A 20,805-nucleotide genomic window follows, 5' to 3' on the forward strand; every position below is an offset into this window, starting at 1 on the left:
TTTTTTCTTTCCAAAGCTAAAATGTTCTGATCACAATCTTCTATCAAGTAATCGAAGTAGCTCAATTTCTAAAGCGCATAATTAACTTACTATCATCAGACTGCCACGCTGATGTATTATACGAGTCCTTAGATGAAATGAAAGCATCAAGAGATATTGTGCAAAAAGAATTCTATAAAGATGTAAAAGAGTAACACACTCTCACAGCACTAGAGCATATGTACCTAAAACCATATTCATGCTCTAAGCTACATTCCTGTACCGATGAAACCTAGAAAATTCCAACCCACACATCCACAGGAAACCTACCTAAGTCTAGGGTTTTTCCGTGAGTGTAATGTCTGCAACTACGGTAGAACCTGAAGCTTCGACCACAGAAGCAAAGCAAAGAGAAGTTCGGGAGAAGACATACCAAAGTAAGCCGTCACGGTTGCTTTGTTGCTCGGAGAGGCGACGAATTCAAATAATTTCCATTGCAAATGAAACTTGTGCTGGTTGTACCGTTTTAGGATTTTAGGATTCCTAGTGAAAGAGGGAAAAAAAAAATGGGCGGCAAAGCTTGTGTTTTCTATAATGCGCGCAATAGCGTACTACGCACAGCTGGCTAAGGCGGCCCAATTAGATCCCACGACCCATTGTTCTATTTCGTGAGCAACTCATTGAGGAGACTTATGGGCTTCCAAGGCTTCATAGATATTGAGGCCCACTACAATATTATTATATGACTTATATTGTTGTTTACACTTTATTTTTTATCGAAAATTCTCAAATCCTAAACTCAGAGCGCCAACCCTGACATGAAAAGCCGGACCAAAATTTGTTACGAAAAAATGCTAAAATTAAAGGACGTGACTTCCTACATTTACAAAGAATTACTAGTCAATTTTATCATGCCAACCGAAACTTCTTTGTTTATTATCTACTACATGAGACTTTTAATTGCAATGTTCCTATAAACAAAAACAAAACTGTGTTTGATAAGAAATTCTTTATTGGTATAAATACTTCAGTAACTCTCTAAACAGGCTTTATATAACATCCTAGATATGAAGATCATAGCATTTTCATTCATTGAGCTCCTCTAATGGCTGGAAATATTTCCCATCTATGAGATAGGTGCCAATGGCAAGCCTAACTGCCCACACATCCTTGAGCTTCCTGGACACAATCCTGCACAAACACCAACTCAGTATACACATCAGTTACAATGTCTAATAAGAAGATTGCCTGCCAAGTAGATATATATATACCTTCCCACATCACCAGGCTTGACAAGGCCAGTATTAACCATCAGGCATGCATGGTACTGATGTTGCAGTATTTATCATCTTGGGAGCCTCAGTGACTACAATAGGAGACCCTATCTCAAGCTTGATATTAACATTTTTTATTGGCTCAGTTATGAGAGGCCAAACAAGCGGAATATTGGAAGGTCATTAGGATCAAATCCATGCTCTGATATCATTTTATAATTTAAAGAATTTGAGCGGGATGAGAAGAAATATGTGAGAACTAAAAGAAAGAGGTGAGAGAGATTTGGTCAAATCTCACTTGAGATATCCATGCTCTAGGCCTAAGGTCCACGTGGTTTTGTCCTTCAAAAGACTACTCGAGTGTTTGAAGTTGGACTCATACTTATAAACAGCACGTTGGCTTACACAAAACCGACATGAGACTTTTTGCTAGTTGCTAGGCGAATCAGCATACTCTTTTCATAAGATTGCCGGAGCAAAGTTGAATCAACAGAAACATATACCATTTTATTGTCATTATTGGTCACAATCTTGACATTAACAGCTGAACTTCCTTGCAACTTTAGTAATAGAAAAACTACAACGCTGACCAATTAAGGGATGGATACCCAACCCAGAGAATTTGACCACGTATTCTAGCTAGGAAAATGAACAATTCACGGTTACTTTTCAGCTTTAGCAATTTTTTTTGCTAGACTTTTCAATGCAATATACGTGGGTAGGGAGTTTACATGACTTAGTTTTCAAGTTTTTTTTATTTAAAAAAAAGCTCTGCTGTGTTTTCTTCACCCCCAGGATAATAGTAGAAGCCACTTGCTGTGTAGTTGGACCTTGAGCCTGAGAATGTGTTTTGTTGATGTGGTTGGGTATTTTGATGAATGTATAAATTTTCTGACTTAATTTTTAGTAAAATAAAGATGTGACTCAATATAAATTTTTGTTTAGTTGTGAGTGTGATAGTTGAGGTGGATCCAAATGAAGCTAATATGTGAGCAAACATGACTCCATGTCATGCAGCTTGACCAATGAGAAATGGGACAAAAAAATTGTATTGTTGTGCCCCAGTTTACTGTCCATGGGCTAACAAATTTAAAAAATTTAACATTTATTGGCCATCAAATACTGCCCATTGCAAGTTCTCTTAACCTAGGCATTAACGCCCACATTCACTTGTTCTATTATTTCCATGTGGGACATTTTGGTGTGGTGCTCCAACACAGCTTCTGGAAGACAAGCCATTATTGTTCACATTCTTGATATTGACAGTTGAGCTTCCTTGCAACTTACAAAAACTAGCACATTGACCAATTAAGTAATGGAGTGCTAGACTTTGACCATGTATTGTAGGAAAATGAACAATTCACAGTGACCTTTTCAGCTTTAACAATTTTTTTCCTAAAGACTTTTCAATACAATGTTTGTCGGTAGGAACTAGGAAGTTTTCTTCACCTTCAAAATGTCTCTGAGGCCCGTTGTGGTTTGTCTATATATATATATGGAAAACAAGTCGCAGAGATATCGGAAAAGAAAGGTAGACAAAAGGTGTTAAAAGTTGAGAAGATGATGATGTTGCTATGGCTTGTTTTGTTATGCATATCTCAAGCTACAAAAGCAGCCATGGCAGATTCATCAGTCACACTGCCTGGATGTTCTGATAAATGTGGGAATGTCACCGTTCCTTACCCGTTTGGGATTCGCAAACCTTCTTGCGCCATAAACGAATATTTTTTCATGAATTGCAGTGACACAGACACTAGTGATATCAAACTCTTCTTTGGTAAGAACATGCCTACTAAAAGCATATCAGTGGAAGAAGGAACTGTATCTGTCAACATCGATGCAGCTTTCAAATGTTTCAACGAGTCCGGGCTGAGACAATGGTTCAATCAGAGCATCACTTTAGCAAGACCATACAGATTCTCAGATACACGGAACAAACTGACAGTATTTGGGTGTGATACATTTGCTTTGATGAACGACGCAGGCGGGAATTTTGGCAGCGGTTGTCTTACCTTTTGCAGTGGGCCTCCGAACATGGAAGAAGAGAAGACCTGCTCAGGTGTTGGATGCTGTCAGACCTCGATTCCACAGGGTCTAAGGACATTACATATTACTGTAGAAACATAACGGGAACAACAGATGGACTTCAATCCTTGTGGATATGCATTTGTGTCTGACCAAAAAACCTTCAATGCTTTGGATTACGGGCTGCGTAACTACTCAGATATAATTGTGAGTCCAGATACTGTGATAGAGTGGGTGGTAAGTGAGGAGACCTGTGAAGAAGCTCGGGCAAACAGCAGTACATACGCTTGTGGCAGTAATACTAACTGTAATTACTCTGAAAACGGCCAAGGATATCGCTGCTTGTGCAAGGAAGGATTCACAGGAAATCCTTATTTCCAAGATGGATGTCAAGGTCAAATATTAATGCTCGTTACTAGTTTTTCTGTTACTCTTTGAATTTTGATTTTCCGTTACTTGATAATGGCCTAATTCTGTGCATTCAACAGACATTAATGAGTGCAAGGAACCAGAAAAATATAAATGTGAAGGACGTTGTAAGAACACAAATGGGAATTACACATGCCACTGCCCGGTTGGCATGCGCGGAGATGGAAAAGTTGGATGTCAGGGATTTCGCATAACCACGATTTTCGCAGGTAATCCTTCATTTTTTTTGTGATTAATTAGGCTCTTCTAGAAGAACCAGAAAAGAAAAAGGAAGTTGTGGTACTCTATTGACAAGCTTCCATTTCCTTCGTGTGCAGTTATTGGGGCAACCATTGTATTTGTGATCATGAGTGTTCTAATCTTTGCGTTATTCATGAGGCGTAGAAAAGAGAAGAACTTCTTAGACAACGGAGGTAAGTTGCTGAAGCACCAACGAGTGAGGATTTTCAGCGAAGCAGAGCTAGCAAAAGCCACCAACAACTATAACAAAAGTCGGTTTCTAGGCGAAGGTGGGTTCGGATCAGTTTACAGAGGGATACTAGCTGATAACGTTGAAGTTGCAGTCAAGAAGCCTAAAGGGGTGGATAAAGCTCAAGTAAATGAGGAATCTCAACATGAAATTGGCATTGTTTCACAAGTCAATCATAAGAACGTAGTCAAGCTGTTAGGCTTGTGTCTGGAGACCAAAGTCCCATTGCTTGTTTATGAATTTATCTCCAATGGAACACTTTACCAGCATGTCCATGACAAGAAGTCTCACATTCTAAAGACATGGAAAGCTCGCTTGAGGATCGTGGAAGAGACTGCTCTAGCACTTAATTATTTGCACTCTTTGGCATACCCTCCTATCATTCACGGCGACATCAAGTCAATGAACATACTCTTGGACGAAAATTACACAGCAAAAGTGTCTGATTTTGGGGCTTCAGTGTTGATTTCAGCAGATGAAGCTGTGATAGCCACAAAAATTCAAGGGACTTTCGGCTACTTGGATCCTGAGTATCTAATGACTGGTAATTTAACTGCAAAGAGCGATGTATACAGTTTTGGGATCGTCATCCTGGAGCTACTTACAGGAGAGAAACCTTCCTCCAATTCGAGGTTTGGCGAGAAGGGTAACATTATTCAACACTTCATCTCATCGTTGGAAAACAACACTCTCCACCAAATACTGGATTTTGAGGTATCCGATGAAGATGAAATGGATGAGATAGAAGTTGTGGCTGAGCTGGCAAAAAGATGCATACATAGCAGTGGCATGAAAAGGCCAACTATGAAGGAAGTAGCTGATGAACTTTCTAGGCTGAGGAAGCTCGGTGAAGACATGTCTGCTCAGCATAACAATGAAGAGACAGAGCATTTACTTGGTGAACCTATTTTTCAAAAGATATTGTCACTGCAAACATGAACCAGCCAGACACATATACCGTGAAAATTTTTGAAATCGAGAGTTATGGTGACAGCATTTGATCAAACAAGTCCATTATCCCTTACACAAAAAACTCTTTGTCCCTAGAGCTTCTCCCTTGGAATGGAAACCCGATTGAGAGTCAACTAATAAGTTAGAATCCTATTTTGGACTTCAGAAAATTGTATTTTGGTATCTTTGTATTAAGGGCACATGTTTGGTTGTTGGTTCGGAATTGTATTTTGGAATTGTAATCAGGATAAAATAAACTATTATTGAACACGGACCTGAAACAGTAACTAAAAATTCCCACAGACATCAGTCAGAAACAGAACCGAGACTTTTGAGCATCAAACGAAGTTTGTATACTTAAGAACATAACAGGTTAGGCAACATGTATCTACCCAAGAGCTAATAGGTTAGGCAACATTTGGCATGCCTGATATAGAGGAAGAATTAAAACAAAGTGTAAAGAGCTACCTACCCATCCCCGTGATAAACAGTTGTATAAGAAGACCAAGCCGGGTGAAAGCCTCAAATAGAGTGCAGTCGACACGGACGTCGGTGCGGAAGCGTGGTGGTTTGTCATGCATCTCACATTGCTTAGATGTGACCTAGTGAAACACTATATAATGGGTACCCCTCTCTACACTACTAGGTCCTTTTAGTGGAGGTGTATGGGCTCATGACAAGTGTGATCGGAGTGAATGTCTATCTTTGCGCATGTGGGTGTATATCGACCAACCATGTCACGGGCCGGGCCGGGCCGGGCCACGTAAAAGGTTACCTACTGACGCAGGCGGAATTTACCACAAGGATCAAGCCAACGCTCAACCCCAAGAACACAATAACCACAATCTGAGAAAACCCTCTCAAGACTCTTTTTTTTAATATTCCAATAATAATATCTCACCAGACATCCAACTATTCTTTTAGACCTAACAACAATTACCCTTAAAGACTAAATTGCCCATACATAGGAAAAGAAACTACTTAATAAAACGAAGGAACTCTTAGTAAATTGCAACTAAGGAAATAAAACAATAAAGACACTAATTTCCAACGCAAGAAATTGCACCAAGTCAAAGACATCCGCGTCATTCTCCTCCACCAAGAACAAGACTCCTCCCCGAAGAGTGCACAATAGGCGATGGACCATCTGTAGCATGATACTCATAAATATCCGCAACATTAAACGTTTTGGAAATGCCCATATGAGCTGGAAGATCAACAACATACGCATTGTCATTAATTTTCTTGAGAACCTTGAAAGGACCGTACTTCTTCGGCTTCAACTTGTTGTAGGTGCCAACTGGAAACCGTTCTTTGCGCAAGAATACCATCACCAAGTCCCCTTCCTTGAATAACTGCTCCTTGCGATGCTTGTCGGCAGAGGCTTTATAACGAGCATTTGCAGCCTCCAACCTTCCCCTGACCTCGGCCTGAACTTGCTGCACTTCATTAGCAAAGTCACTAGCACTGCGCTGCATTCGGGAACTCACTGGCAGCTTGACTAAATCCACGGCATGCCTAGGCAACTGAACATAAACAATGGCAAACGGAGACTTTCTAGTTGCACTATGTACGGCACTATTGTAGGCAAACTCAGCTTGAGCAAGGGCATTGTCCCACTGCTTGGGTGTATCCCCACATATGCTGCGGATTAAATTGCCCAAGGTTCTATTCAGCGATTCAGTTTGCCCGTCTGTCTGAGGATGAGCAGTGCTACTAAAATTCAAGGAAGTGTCGAATCGCTTCCACAAAGTCAACCAAAAATGACTAAGAAATTTTGAATCACGGTCAGAGGTAATTGTCAAAGGAATACCATGTAATCGAACAATTTCCTTGAAAAATAAGCGAGCAATATGGGAAGCATCTGAGGTTTTTCGACACGGTAAAAAATGAGCCCTTTTAGAGAACCTGTCCACCACCACAAAAACAGAATCGACACCCCGCTGTGTCCTTGGCAATCCAAGCACAAAATCCATAGAAAGGTCCTCCCAAATACCTTGTGGAATAGGCAAAGGAGTATATAGACCGGTGTTTTGAGATTGTCCCTTCGCAGTTTGGCAAACAAAACACTTGCGGACAAAACTCCCAACATCTTTCTTCATATGCGGCCAATAATACCTTTCAACCAAACTAGCTAATGTTTTGTCCCTACCAAGATGCCCACCTAAGCCACCACCATGCAAGTCTTTTATCAACTGTTCACGTAATGAGGTCTTTGGAATACATAACCGATTGGCATAAAATAAGTAACCATCATGGATAAAGAAGTCACCGACAGAAGCTTTCGTCTGAGTACAATCACGCCAAATATTGCCAAAGTCATCATCCGCGACATACAATTCTTTGAGGAGCTCAAAACCAATAACTTCATGACCCACTGTAGTAAGCAAAGCTGCTCGTCGGCTGAGTGCGTCTGCTACTCTATTAAGAGTGCCAGATTTATGCTTGAGAACGAATGAAAATTTTTGTAAAAAAGCTGTCCACCGAGCATGCTTGCTATCAACATGCTTTTGATTATTGATGAATTTGAGGGCCTGATGATCGGTGTAAAGAACAAATTCAACTTGCAATAAATAAGGCTGCCAATGTGTCAACGCTCGGACTACCGCATAGAACTCTTGATCATATGTGCTCCACCTCGTCCGGGTCTCACTCAATTTTTCACTAAAGAAGGCTATTGGTCGACCCTCTTGTGATAAAACTGCTCCAATTCCAGTCCCACACGCATCACACTCTACTTCAAAAGGACTTTCAAAATTGGGCATGGCTAGAACTGGCGCCGAACACAATTTTTCTTTGATCTCATTAAAGGCCCAGTCAGCTGCTGGACTCCAATGAAACTTTCCCTTCTTTAAACAATCAGTAATCGGACTTGTAATGGTGCTGAAGCCTTTAATAAATCGTCTATAGAATGTTGCAAGACCATGAAAGCTCCGGACTTCACCAATACTTGTAGGGACTGGCCACTCTTTGATTGTTTTAATTTTTGCTTCATCAACTTGAACCCCTTCGGCACTAATGACAAAACCCAGGAATAGCAACTTGTTGGTCAGAAAAGTGCACTTCTTGAGATTGGCATACAACTTGTTCTCCTGCAACACTGTTAGTACCTCACGGAGGTGTTGCACATGCTCCTCTGAAGTCTTGCTATATATCAAAATGTCATCGAAATACACAACTACAAATTTTGCCATAAAAGGCTTCAAAACCTGATTCATAACCCGCATGAATGTACTAGGCGCGTTTGACAAGCCGAAAGGCATAACTAGCCACTCGTAGAGTCCATCCCGTGTTTTGAAGGCAGTTTTCCATTCATCTCCATGTCTTATCCTGATCTGATGATATCCACTCCTTAGATCAATTTTTGAAAATATTTTAGACCCCCATAGTTGATCTAGCATGTCATCCAAACGAGGTACTGGAAAGCGATATTTAATTGTTATACGGTTTATAGCTCTACTATCCACGCACATCCTCCACGTACCATCTTTTTTTGGAACTAATAAAGCTGGTACGGCACACGGACTCATGCTTTCTCTAACAAAACCCTTCTTCATCAGTTCTTCCACCTTCTCTCTCAATACTTCATTCTCCTTTGGGCTCAAACGATAGTGTGGTAGATTAGGCAAACTCGCACCGGGCATTAAATCAATTTGGTGTTGTATATCCCTTAGAGGAGGTAATTCATCCGGCAAATCATCAGAAAATAGCATACGAAATTCGGCTATTAAGGCCTGGACTTCTGCTGGATGTTCCGTCACTGTTTTGTCTTCCACGGCCGGACCCAAAAGTATTGTCTTCATTACTAATGCATGCACTTCACCTTGCTGTTTAAATTCAGATTCTATTTCACGTTCTGAACTAGATAAAATCAGCAAAGACTTGTCCTCCACTTTTGAGACACCATCTGATGGTTGCTTCTTGTCAATTGGTGCTATAGCTAACTTCCTGCCCTCCCATGAAAATAGATACACATTGGCTCTACCCTTGTGTGTGGCATCAACGTCAAATTGCCAGGGGCGCCCAAGTAGCACATGTCCAACATCCATTTCAATAACATCACAAAGGACTTCATGATGATACCATTTGCCCAAAGAAAGAGGCACACGGCATGTCTCTGTAACTCTCACCAAAGGACCATCTTTGAGCCACCTAACCGAATATGAGTGAGGGTGTCTAGATGTTTGTAAACCCAAAAATTCAACAAGTTTCTTTGCTACGAAGTTCTCACAGCTACCGTTATCAATGACGAGATCACAAACTTTATTCTCCACCGTGCAAAGCGAATTAAATATTTTATTCCGTTGCGACTCATTCTCACACCTTGGTGTAATCAAAACTCGCTGCACCACACAGTTGACCCTTTCACCATTTTCCTCCGTGTAATCAACTCCTTCCAATTCCGGATCCTCCTCTTCAAACTCTTCATTCTCCTCTCCATAATCCACCAAATTTGCCGGCTTGCGATCAGGACATTCATTGGACTTATGACCAATCTTATTGCACCGATAACACTTTATAGGTGCTGGTTTGGTATACGGATTTACTGGTTTGGCTTGTGCGCGAGACCTGCTTCCTTCTCCAGTATAACCTGGTGTCTGGCGCTGAGCGGGAGTGCTACCAGAAGTCATCTGGCTGCCTGAAGAAGATGCAGAAATTGTACTTGGTGGTTGTGGATCTTTCTCCCTACTTGTAGTATACGAAGTATCCCCATAGCCTCTTCGACCTCCTATATGTTTTTCCATCATTTCGGCTTTTATGGCTAGATTATAAGCTTCGTCCACCGTCCAGACAACTTGCAAACCAATCTTTTCACGAATTGAAGGTCGTAGACCATTCAAATATCTAGCCACCCTCTGCATCTCCGTCTCAGAAAGATTATTCCGAGCCGACAATCGGTTAAATTCCGCTGTATAATCAAAAACTGATCGGTTTCCTTGAAAACAATTTTGATAAGATTGGAATAAATACTGCTCGTAGTCAGGAGGTAAAAATCTCCCCATTAACAACTGTTTCATCCTCCTCCAAATCCTTACGGGTTCTTTTCCTTGCCGCCGTCGATTAATCTGAAGTTGATCCCACCAAACAGCAGCGCTACTCTTGAGTCGATAAGCCACAAGCTTCACCATCTTTTCCTCTGGGACTTCCATCATATCAAAGAAGCGCTCTATTTCTGATAACCAGTCAAGAAAATCCTCGATTTGCATACTACCATTGAACACCGGAATTTCGGCTTTGAACTTATAGTCATCAAGAGGACGATGTCGGACTGGTCGAACTTCCTCAAGACCATCCTCTTCTTCAGAATCAGATTCTGCTACTACCGGTCGTGCACCAAATCTGGCATGTGCTGGTCGACCCCGATTACCTCTACCACCCACAGGATGCAAGCCTCGCACTACAGGAATCGGATCTTCGACTCGCTGCAGTTGTGCTGGTGGAAGGCGAGCCATCATCTGCTCAAACATACCTCTCAGTTCTGTCATATGCTGTTGATGAGATTCAATAGCTGTCCACACAGCGTTCAGATTCCTATCCCCATCGGCGGGAATATTACCTCTTCCTCCGTTGTCGGCAGCCATCGTCCCAAGGCGATTCCTTAAGCTCCGATACCAACTGACGCAGGCGGAATTTACCACAAGGATCAAGCCAACGCTCAACCCCAAGAACACAATAACCACAATCTGAGAAAACCCTCTCAAGACTCTTTTTTTTAATATTCCAATAATAATATCTCACCAGACATCCAACTATTCTTTTAGACCTAACAACAATTACCCTTAAAGACTAAATTGCCCATACATAGGAAAAGAAACTACTTAATAAAACGAAGGAACTCTTAGTAAATTGCAACTAAGGAAATAAAACAATAAAGACACTAATTTCCAACGCAAGAAATTGCACCAAGTCAAAGACGTCCGCGTCACCTACCCACCCCATGATGACCAATCGTAGAACAAGGCCTAACTAGGTGAAAGCCTCAAGTAAAATTCAACCGACGCGGACATTAGTGTGGAAGCGTGGTAGTTTGTTATGCATCCCACATCAGTGGCCTAGTGAAGCACCATATGATCCATACCATCTCCCTCCATTATTAGGTCCTTTTAGTGGAGGTGTATGAGCTCATGAACTTTTATATGTATACAGGAAACTTGTACACACATCCACTTACATAGACATATATATACATCCACAAACACACACACATATGAACAATGAACACTTAAAGAAACGTATATAATTTAAAAACGAAAAGCTGATATCATAAAAATTAAACTTATTCAATTCTATCCAATGTAAACAACTCACAAGACTTCTGCAATGGGTGGGATCGGATATAGGCAGAATGTACCCAGACTTTATCCATACATAATATACGGAGAGACTGTTTTCAAGAATTGAACATGTGACCTCTAGGTTTATCCCAAAAACCAAAAAGAAAGGGACTAACATGTAATCAGACGAGAATGTTATCCAACAAGTCATCCACTTCTTTTTTACCCTTCAGATAGAACATCTAGCACTGGATTACTTGGTCAATCTATACCAATTGAATCCCCTTAATTCAATCTGCCATGCGGCCCATGCCAAATGAGGCATGTATAATGTATTGCAATAATCCCTAATCTAGAACTTGACATGCCCTCACCAAGCTAATTTGTAATGATATACTCTCGATTAGTAAAAATATGATAACAGAAATAATGACCTAACCTTAATCAGCACAGTGAGACTGGTCATGCTGGAGAAAATCTAACGCATCTTCCTCAGAGATGACATTGACAAGGCTCACCCTGTTTTCATGTGTCACCCCATAGATCTTGTCAGCAACTTTCACAAACTCTGGTCGGAATGTAGTGGTTATAAATTGTGTATTGGTCACGTCTTCCGGTCTATGACTCATATCTACAAAAGAATTATGAATGTAAGGATATCCAGTATGCATGAACCGCGGTGAAGACACACCAAGAAATGCAAAAAATGGGAAGCAAATAGAGTAAGCACTATCATTAATATCACAATCTTCTATCAAGTAATCTTACGAGCAGCTCAATTTGAGCTCTGAAAATCATCATACTGCATGGCTGATGTATTACAAAAGTCCTTAGATGAAATGAAAGCATCAAGAGACAAGATTATTACGTGCAAAAAATTCTAATAAAGACGTAAAAGGGTAACACACTCTAACAGCACCAGAGCAGATACACCTAAAACCAGATTCATGCTCTAAGCTACATTCGTGTACCAGGGAAACCTAGAAAATTCCAACCCACACATCCACAGGAAACCAATCTAAGTCTAGGGTTTTTCCATGAGTGTGATGTCTGCAACTACGGTAGAACCCGAAGCTTCGACCACATAAGCGAAGCGAAATTCGAAGTAAGACATACCAAATTAAGCCATCACGGTTGCTTCTCTTGCTCAGAGAGGCGGCGAATTCAAATACTTTGCATGGCAAAGGAAACTTGTTAGGGAAGGGAGCTGGTTCTACTGTTTTAGGGTTTTAGGATTCCTAGTGGAAGAGGGAAATAAATAGGCGGTAAAGATAGTGTTTGTTTTCTACAATGCGCGCAAAGGTGTACGGCGCAGTGCGCACAGTTTGCTGGAAATAAAATGGGCCGCAAAATGTGGATTGGCTAACGCTGTCCATTGGATCCTATGGCCCATTTTTCTATTTCGTGTAAAGGCTTTCTATTGTATTGCAGTATCCTTATAAACATGTGATCTTATCTTGTATTTTATGCATTCTGAGAATAATTCTTGCATGAAATAATAAGTTAATTTGTTTTTACGATTTGTAAATGTAATTGGATTCGGGGAGGACCAGTGTACTTAGAACTGATCCTCCATTTGGTGTGCAAAAAGCTTTTGGAAATTTTTGAAAAAATCATAAATTTGTAATATTTATCATGATTGCATGACTAATCCAACGATATTTTTTTTTCAAAATAAAAATGAAATTTAACATGAAAAATACATAGTAATTCAACTTCGAGTAACTCTCTCACAGGCTTTTATATAATATCCCAGACATGAATATAAAAGCATTTTCATTCATTGAGCTCTTCTAATGGCTTGAAATACTTGCCATCTATCAGATAGGTGCCAATGGCAAGCCTAACTGCCCAGGCATCCTTGGGCTTCCTTGACACAACCCTGCACAAACAGTAACTCAGCATACATGCAAAACAGCAACCTTAATTACTTTCATTTATACTAATCCCGGAATCGCATTTGTCTAAGAATGTCTAACAAGAAGATTGCATATGCCCAAGTAGATATATATATACCTTCCCACATCACCAGGCTTGACAAGGCCGGAATCAACCCTCAGGCATGGTACTGAAGTTGCAGTCTTGATCATCTTGGGAGCCTCGGTGACAACAATAGGAGACCCTATCTCAAGCTTGATATTAACATTTTTTACTAGCTCGGTTATGGGAGACCAAACAACTGGAATATTGGGAGGTCATTAAGATCAAATCTATGCTCCGATATCATTTTATAATTTAAAGAATTTGAGCGGGATGAGAAGAAATATGTAAGAAATAGAAGAAAGAGGTGAGAGAGATTGGGTCAAATCTCACTTGAGGTATCCACGCTCTAAGCCCAAGATCCACGTGGTTTGTCCTTCAAAAGGCCTCTCGAGTGTTTGAGGTTGGACTCATGCTTATAAACCGCATGTTTGCTAATTCCACCAAACCGACATGAGACTTTTTACAAGTCTTCAACACTCTCTCCCATATATTCTGATGACGATGAAGTGGACGAAATAGAAGTTGTAGCTGAGCTTCCAAAATAGATGCATAGACAGTTGTAGCGTAAGAAGGCCAACAATATTTGAAGGAAGTAGCAGAGGAAGACGCAAGGCTAAGGAAGCTCAATGTAGAGATATATGTCACAGCACTTGCTAGTTGCTAGGCGAATCAGCACACTCTTTCCATGATATTGCCACTGCAAAGGTGAATCAACAGACACATAATACCATTTTATGGTCATTATTGGTCACAATCTTGATATTGACAGCTGAGCTTCCTTGCAACTTAGTAATAGAAAAACTACAATGCTGACCAATTAAGGGACGGATACCCAACCCAGAGAATATGACCACGTATTCTAGGCAAATGAACAATTCACGGTTACTTTCCAGCTTTAGCAATTTTCTTGATATAGACTTTTCAATGCAGTATACGTACGTACATAGGGAGTTTATATGACTTAATTTTCAAGATACTAGTAGAAGTCCACTCCCAATTGCTGTGTAGCTAAACTTTGATGTGGTGGCTGGATCAACAAAATGTATTGGTACAATAATGTAAATTTATTGGTTTGATTTTTAATGTAATAGAGATGAGAAACAATATAGATTATTGTGCCCAATTCATTGTCCATGGGCCAGAAAATTTAACATTCATGGGTCATCAAATATTGCCCATTGCAAGTTGTCCTAACGTGGGCATTATTATAGCCGACATTCACTTGTTCTATTATTTCCATGTGGGACATTTTGGTGTGGTGCGCCAACACAGCTTCCGGAAGACGAGCAATTATTGTTCACATTCTTGATATTGACAGTTGAGCTTCCTTGCAACTTATAAAACATTGACGAATTAGATGGAGAGCTAGACATTGACCATGTATTGTAGAAAAATGAACAGTTCACGGTGGCTCTTTCAGCTTTAACAATTTTTTTCCCAAAGACTTTTCAATACAATGTACGTTGGAAGGAACTAGGAAGTTTTCTTCACCTTCAAAATGTCTCTGAGGTTGTGGTTTGTCTATATATATATGGAAAACAAGTCGCAGAGATACCGGAAAAAAAAAAGGTAGACAAAAGGGTGGTAGAAGTTGAGAAGATGATGTTGCTATGGCTTGTTTTGTTATGCCTATCTAAAGCGACAAAAGCAGCCATGGCAGATTCATCTGTCACAAAGCCTGGATGTTCTGATAAATGTGGGAATGTCAACATTCCTTACCCGTTTGGGATTGGCGAAACTTCTTGCGCCATAAACGAAAACTTTTTCTTGAATTGCAGCGACACAAACGCTAATGATATCAAACTGTTCTTTGGTGAGAACATGCCTATTAAGAGCATATCAGTGGAAGAAGGAACTGTATCTGTCAACATCGATGCAGCTTTCCGATGTTTCAACAAGACCGGGCTGAGACAAGAGTTCGATCAGATCATAACATTGGGATCTGAATCGTTCAGATTCTCAGACACACAAAACAAACTAACAGTATTTGGTTGTGATACATTTGCTTTGATGGGCGATGCAGATGGAAATTTCAGCACCGGTTGTCTTGCCTTATGCAGTGATGCTCCAAACATGGAACAAGAAAAGACCTGCTCAGGTGTTGGATGCTGTCAGACCCCGATTCCGCATAATCTAAACACATTACATATTATTGTAGGAAGTTTGTCTGATCACAAAGAAGTTATGGACTTCAATCCCTGCGGATATGCATTTGTGGCCGACCAAAGAACCTTCAATGCTTTGGATTACGGGCTGCGTGACTACTCAGATGCACTTGTGAGTCCAGATGCTGTGATAGAATGGGTGGTAAGTGAGGAAACTTGTGAAGCAGCTCAGGCAGACAGCAGTACATATGCTTGTGGCGGTAATACTAACTGTAATTTCTCTAGAAACGGCCAAGGATATCGCTGCTTGTGCAAGGAAGGATTCAGAGGAAATCCTTATTTCCCATATGGATGTCAAGGTTAAATATTAAATTTTCTGTTACTCTTTGAATTTTGTTTTTCTGTTACCTGAGAATGGCCTAATTCTGTGCATGCAACAGACATTGATGAGTGCAAGGAACCAGAAACATATAAATGTGAAGGACGTTGCAAGAACACAATTGGGAATTACACATGCAACTGCCCAGTTGGCATGCGAGGAGATGGAAAAGTTGGATGTCAGGGATTTCGTATAACCACGATTTTCGCAGGTCATCCTTCATTCTTTTTGTGATTAATTAGGCTCTTCTTCTAGAAGAGCCAGCGAAGAAAAAGGAAGTTGTGGTACTCTATTGACAATCTTCCATTTCTTTCGTGTGCAGTTATTGGGGCAAGCATTGTATTTGTGATCATGAGTGTTCTAATCTTTGTGTTATTCAAGAGGCGTAGAAAGGAGAAGAACTTCTTAGACAACGGAGGTAAGTTGCTGAAGCACCAACGAGTGAGGATTTTCAGCGAAGCAGAGCTATCAAAAGCCACCAACAACTATGACAAAAATCGGTTTCTAGGCGAAGGTGGGTTCGGATCAGTTTACAGAGGGATACTAGCTGATAACGTTGAAGTTGCAGTCAAGAAGCCTAAAGGGGTGGATAAAGCTCAAGTAAATGAGGAATCTCAACATGAAATTGGCATTGTTTCACAAGTCAATCATAAGAATGTAGTGAAGCTGTTAGGCTTGTGTCTGGAGACCAAAGTCCCATTGCTTGTTTATGAATTTATCTCCAATGGAACACTTTACCAGCATGTCCATGACAAGAAGTCTCACATTCTAAAGACATGGAAAGCTCGCTTGAGGATCGTGGAAGAGACTGCTCTAGCACTTAATTATTTGCACTCATTGGCATACCCTCCTATCATTCACGGCGACATCAAGTCAACGAACATACTCTTGGACGAAAATTACACAGCAAAAGTGTCTGATTTTGGGGCTTCAGTGTTGATTTCAGCAGATGAAGCTGTGATAGCCACAAAAATTCAAGGGACTTTCGGCTACTTGGATCCTGAGTATCTAATGACTGGTAATTTAACTGCAAAGAGCGATGTATACAGTTTTGGGATCGTCATGCTGGAGCTACTTACAGGAGAGAAACCTTCCTCCAATTCGAGGTTTGGCGAGAAGGGTAACATTATTCAACACTTCATCTCATCGTTGGAAAACAACACTCTCCACCAAATACTGGATTTTGAGGTATCCGATGAAGATGAAATGGATGAGATAGAAGTTGTGGCTGAGCTGGCAAAAAGATGCATACATAGCAGTGGCATGAAAAGGCCAACTATGAAGGAAGTAGCTGATGAACTTTCTAGGCTGAGGAAGCTCGGTGAAGACATGTCAGCTCAGCATAACAATGAAGAGACAGAGCATTTACTTGGTGAACCTTCCTATTTTTCAAAAGATATTGTCACTGCAAACATGAACCAGCCAGACACATATACCGTGAAAATTTTTGAAATAGAGAGTTATGGTGACAGCATTTGATCAAACAAGTCCATTATCCCTTACACAAAAAACTCTTTGTCCCTAGAGCTTCTCCCTTGGAATGGAAACCCGATTGAGAGTCAACTAATAAGTTAGAATCCTATTTTGGACTTCAGAAAATTGTATTTTGGTATCTTTGTATTAAGGGCACATGTTTGGTTGTAGGTTCTGAATTGTATTTTGGAATTGTAATCAGGATAAAATAAACTATTATTGAGCACGGACCTGAAACAGTAACTAAAAATGCCCACAGACATCAGTCAGAAACAGAACCGAGACTTTTGAGCATCAAACGAAGATTGTATACTTAAGAACATAACAGGTTAGGCAACATGTATCTACCTAAGAGCTAATAGGTTAGGCAACATTTGGCATGCCTTATTTAGAGGAAGAATTAAAACAAATTGTAAAGAGCTACCTACCCATCTCGTGATAAACAATTGTATAAGAAGACCTAGCCGGGTGAAAGCCTTAAGTAGAGTGCAGTCGACACGAACGTCGGAGCGGAAGCGTGGTGGTCTTTCATGCATCCCACATTGCTTAGATGTGACCTAGTGAAACACTATATAATGGGTACCCTCTCTCTACACTATTAGGTCCTTTTAGTGCAGGTGTATGGGCTCATGACAAGTGTGATTGGAGTGAATGTCTATCCTTGCGCATGTGGGAGTGTGTCGGCCAATCATGTCACGGGCCGGGCCGGGCCTCATAAAAGGTTACCTACCCACCCATGATGACCGGTCGTAGAACAAGGCCTAGCTAGGTGAAAGCCTCAAGTAGAATTCAACCAACGCGGAGGTTGGTGTGGAAGAGTGGTAATTTGTTATGCATCCCACATCAGTGGCCTAGTGAAGCACTATATAATCCGTATCATCTCCCTCCACTATTAGGTCCTTTTAGTGGAGGTGTATGAGCTCATGAACTTTTATATGTATACAGGAAACTTGTACACACATCCACGTACATAGACATATATATACATCCACAAACACACACACACATATGAACAATGAACACTTAAAGAAACGTATATAATTTAAAAATGAAAAGCTGCTATCATAAAAATTAAACCTATTCAATTCTATCCAATGTAAACCACTCACAAGACTTCTGTAGTGGGTGGGATCGGATATAGGCAGAATGTACGCAGGCTTTATCCATACATAATATACGGAAAGACTGTTTTCAAGAATTGAACATGTGACCTCTAGGTGTACCCCAAAAACCAAAAAGAAAGGGATTAACATGTAATATGACGAGAATGTTATCCAACAAGTCATCCACTTCTTTTTTACCCTTCAGATAGAACATCTAGCACTGGATTACTTGGTCAATCTATACCAATTGAATCCCCTTAATTCAATCTGCCATGCGGCCCATGCCAATTGAGGCATGTATAATGTATTGCAATAATCCCTAATCTAGAACTTGACATGCCCTCACCAAGCTAATTTGTAATGATATACTCTCGATTAGTAAAAATATGATAACAGAAATAATGACCTAACCTTAATCAGCACAGTGAGACTGGTCATGCTGGAGAAAATCTAACGCATCTTCCTCAGAGATGACATTGACAAGGCTCTCCCTGTTTTTATGTGTCACCCCATAGATCTTGTCAGCAACTTTCACGAACTCTGGTCGGAATGTAGTGGTTATAAATTGTGTATTGGTCACGTCTTCCAGTCTATGAATCATATCTACAAAAGAATTATGGATGTAAGGATATCCAGAATGCATGAACCGCGGTGAAGACACACCAAGAAATGCAAAAAATGGGAAGCAAATAGAGTAAGCACTATCATTAATATCACAATCTTCTATCAAGTAATCTTACGAGCAGCTCAATTTGAGCTCTGAAAATCATCATACTGCATGGCTGATGTATTACAAAAGTCCTTAGATGAAATGAAAGCATCAAGAGACAAGATTATTACGTGCAAAAAATTCTAATAAAGACGTAAAAGGGTAACACACTCTAACAGCACAAGAGCAGATACACCTAAAACCAGATTCATGCTCTAAGCTACATTCGTGTACCGGGGAAACCTAGAAAATTCCAACCCACACATCCACGAAACCAATCTAAGTCTAGGGTTTTTCCGTGAGTTTCGACCACATAAGCGAAGCGAAATTCGAAATAAGACATACCAAATTAAGCCGTCACGGTGGCTTCTCTTGCTCGGAGAGGCGGCGAATTCAAATAATTTGCATGGCAAAGGAAACTTGTTAGGGAAGGGAGCTGGTTATACCGTTTTAGGGTCTTAGGATTCCTAGTGGAAGAGGGAAACAAATAGGCGGTAAAGATTGTGTTTTCTACAATGCACGCAAAGGTGCACTGCGCACAGTTTGCCGGAAATAAAATGGGCCGCAAAAGTGTGGATTGGCTAACGCGGTCCATTGGATCCTATGGCCCATTTTTCTATTTCGTGAGCAACATCACTAGCTGAGTTGTGGGCTTTAGAGGCTTTCTATTGTATTGCAGTATCCTTATAAACATGTGATCTTATCTTGTATTTTATGCATTTTGAGAATAATTCTTGCATGAAATAATAAGTTAATTTGTTTTTACGATTTGTAAATGTAATTGGATTCGGGGAGGACCAGTGCACTTAGAACTGATCCTCCATTTGGTGTGCAAAAAGTTTTTGGAAATTTTTGAAAAAATCATAAATTTGTAATACTTATCATCACTGCGTAACTAATCCAACGGTATTTTTTTTATTCAAAACAAAAATCAAATTTAACATGAAAAATACATAGTAATTCAAATTCGAGTAACTCTCTCACAGGCTTTTATGTAATATCCCAGATGAAAATTATAGTATTTTCATTCATTGATCTCTTCTAATGGCTTGAAATACTTGCCATCTATGAGATAGGTGCCAATGGCAAGCCTAACAGCCCACACATCCTTGGGCTTCCTTGACACAATCCTGCACAAACAGTAACTCAGCATACATGCAAAACAGCAACCTTAATTACTTTCATTTATACTAATCCCGGAATTGCATTAGTCTAAGAATGTCTAATAAGAAGATTGCATATGCCCAAGTAGATATATATACCTTCCCACATCACCAGGCTTGACAAGGCCGGAATTAACCCTCAGGCATGGTACTGAAGTTGCAGTCTTGATTATCTTGGGAGCCTCGGTGACAACAATAGGAGACCCTATCTCAAGCTTCACATTAATATTCTTGGATGGCTCTGCTGATGATTCTTTTGCTTCACTACACTTAATCATGAACACCTTTGGGCCTCCAGTATTTGCCTTCAAGCTTTGGTGTAGCAAGGTTGAATCATGGAGTTTCGTGTATGGAACTGTGGAAATAGAAGATAGGAATAATGCCATGGCAACTGAGAATTGCCTTTAATGTCTACACAAATGGGATAATATATGAGTGGTTATGAAGTAGTCGTCTAGTTTTTGGACATTTTCTAATTTAAAAATTAA

At 40.3% G+C, this 20,805-nt stretch overlaps 3 protein-coding genes and 1 pseudogene across 6 annotated transcripts; 2 read left to right on the forward strand and 2 right to left on the reverse strand.

The window, feature by feature from the left end:
- Nucleotides 1–957: 957 nt before the first annotated feature.
- Nucleotides 958–20,773, reverse strand: LOC120011721. 4 transcript variants are annotated; one of them, XR_005471103.1, is made up of 5 exons: nt 20,417–20,773; nt 20,217–20,284; nt 18,857–19,048; nt 11,842–12,033; nt 958–1,170 (listed from the first exon to the last, which is right to left on the reverse strand). XR_005471103.1 is itself a non-coding variant. In XM_038862843.1 (4 exons), the coding sequence occupies exons 1-3, from the start codon at nt 20,701–20,703 to the stop codon at nt 18,858–18,860; spliced, it is 546 nt and encodes a 181-aa protein (XP_038718771.1). In that variant the 5' UTR covers nt 20,704–20,773; the 3' UTR covers nt 967–1,170; nt 18,857. The 4 variants fall into 4 exon arrangements, 2 of the variants coding, with proteins under 2 accessions (XP_038718771.1, XP_038718754.1); XR_005471104.1 differs by lacking the exon at nt 958–1,170 and adding an exon at nt 3,170–3,304; XM_038862843.1 differs by lacking the exon at nt 11,842–12,033 and having other exon boundaries at nt 967–1,170.
- Nucleotides 2,781–5,395, forward strand: LOC120011669 (annotated as a pseudogene).
- Nucleotides 13,070–14,127, reverse strand: LOC120011003. Its single transcript, XM_038862001.1, has 3 exons — nt 14,064–14,127; nt 13,419–13,581; nt 13,070–13,284 (listed from the first exon to the last, which is right to left on the reverse strand). The coding sequence occupies exons 1-3, from the start codon at nt 14,125–14,127 to the stop codon at nt 13,179–13,181; spliced, it is 333 nt and encodes a 110-aa protein (XP_038717929.1). The 3' UTR covers nt 13,070–13,178.
- On the forward strand, nt 14,779–17,565 carry LOC120011690 (wall-associated receptor kinase 2-like). The gene is made up of 3 exons (XM_038862787.1): nt 14,779–15,849; nt 15,931–16,080; nt 16,192–17,565. Exons 1-3 carry the CDS (start codon nt 14,985–14,987, stop codon nt 17,346–17,348), a joined length of 2,172 nt encoding a protein of 723 aa, XP_038718715.1. The 5' UTR covers nt 14,779–14,984; the 3' UTR covers nt 17,349–17,565.
- Nucleotides 20,774–20,805: the final 32 nt, after the last annotated feature.

The sequence above is a fragment of the Tripterygium wilfordii genome, chromosome 2 (genome assembly GCF_013401445.1).
Source record: "Tripterygium wilfordii isolate XIE 37 chromosome 2, ASM1340144v1, whole genome shotgun sequence".
Classification (NCBI taxonomy): Eukaryota; Viridiplantae; Streptophyta; class Magnoliopsida; order Celastrales; family Celastraceae; genus Tripterygium; species Tripterygium wilfordii.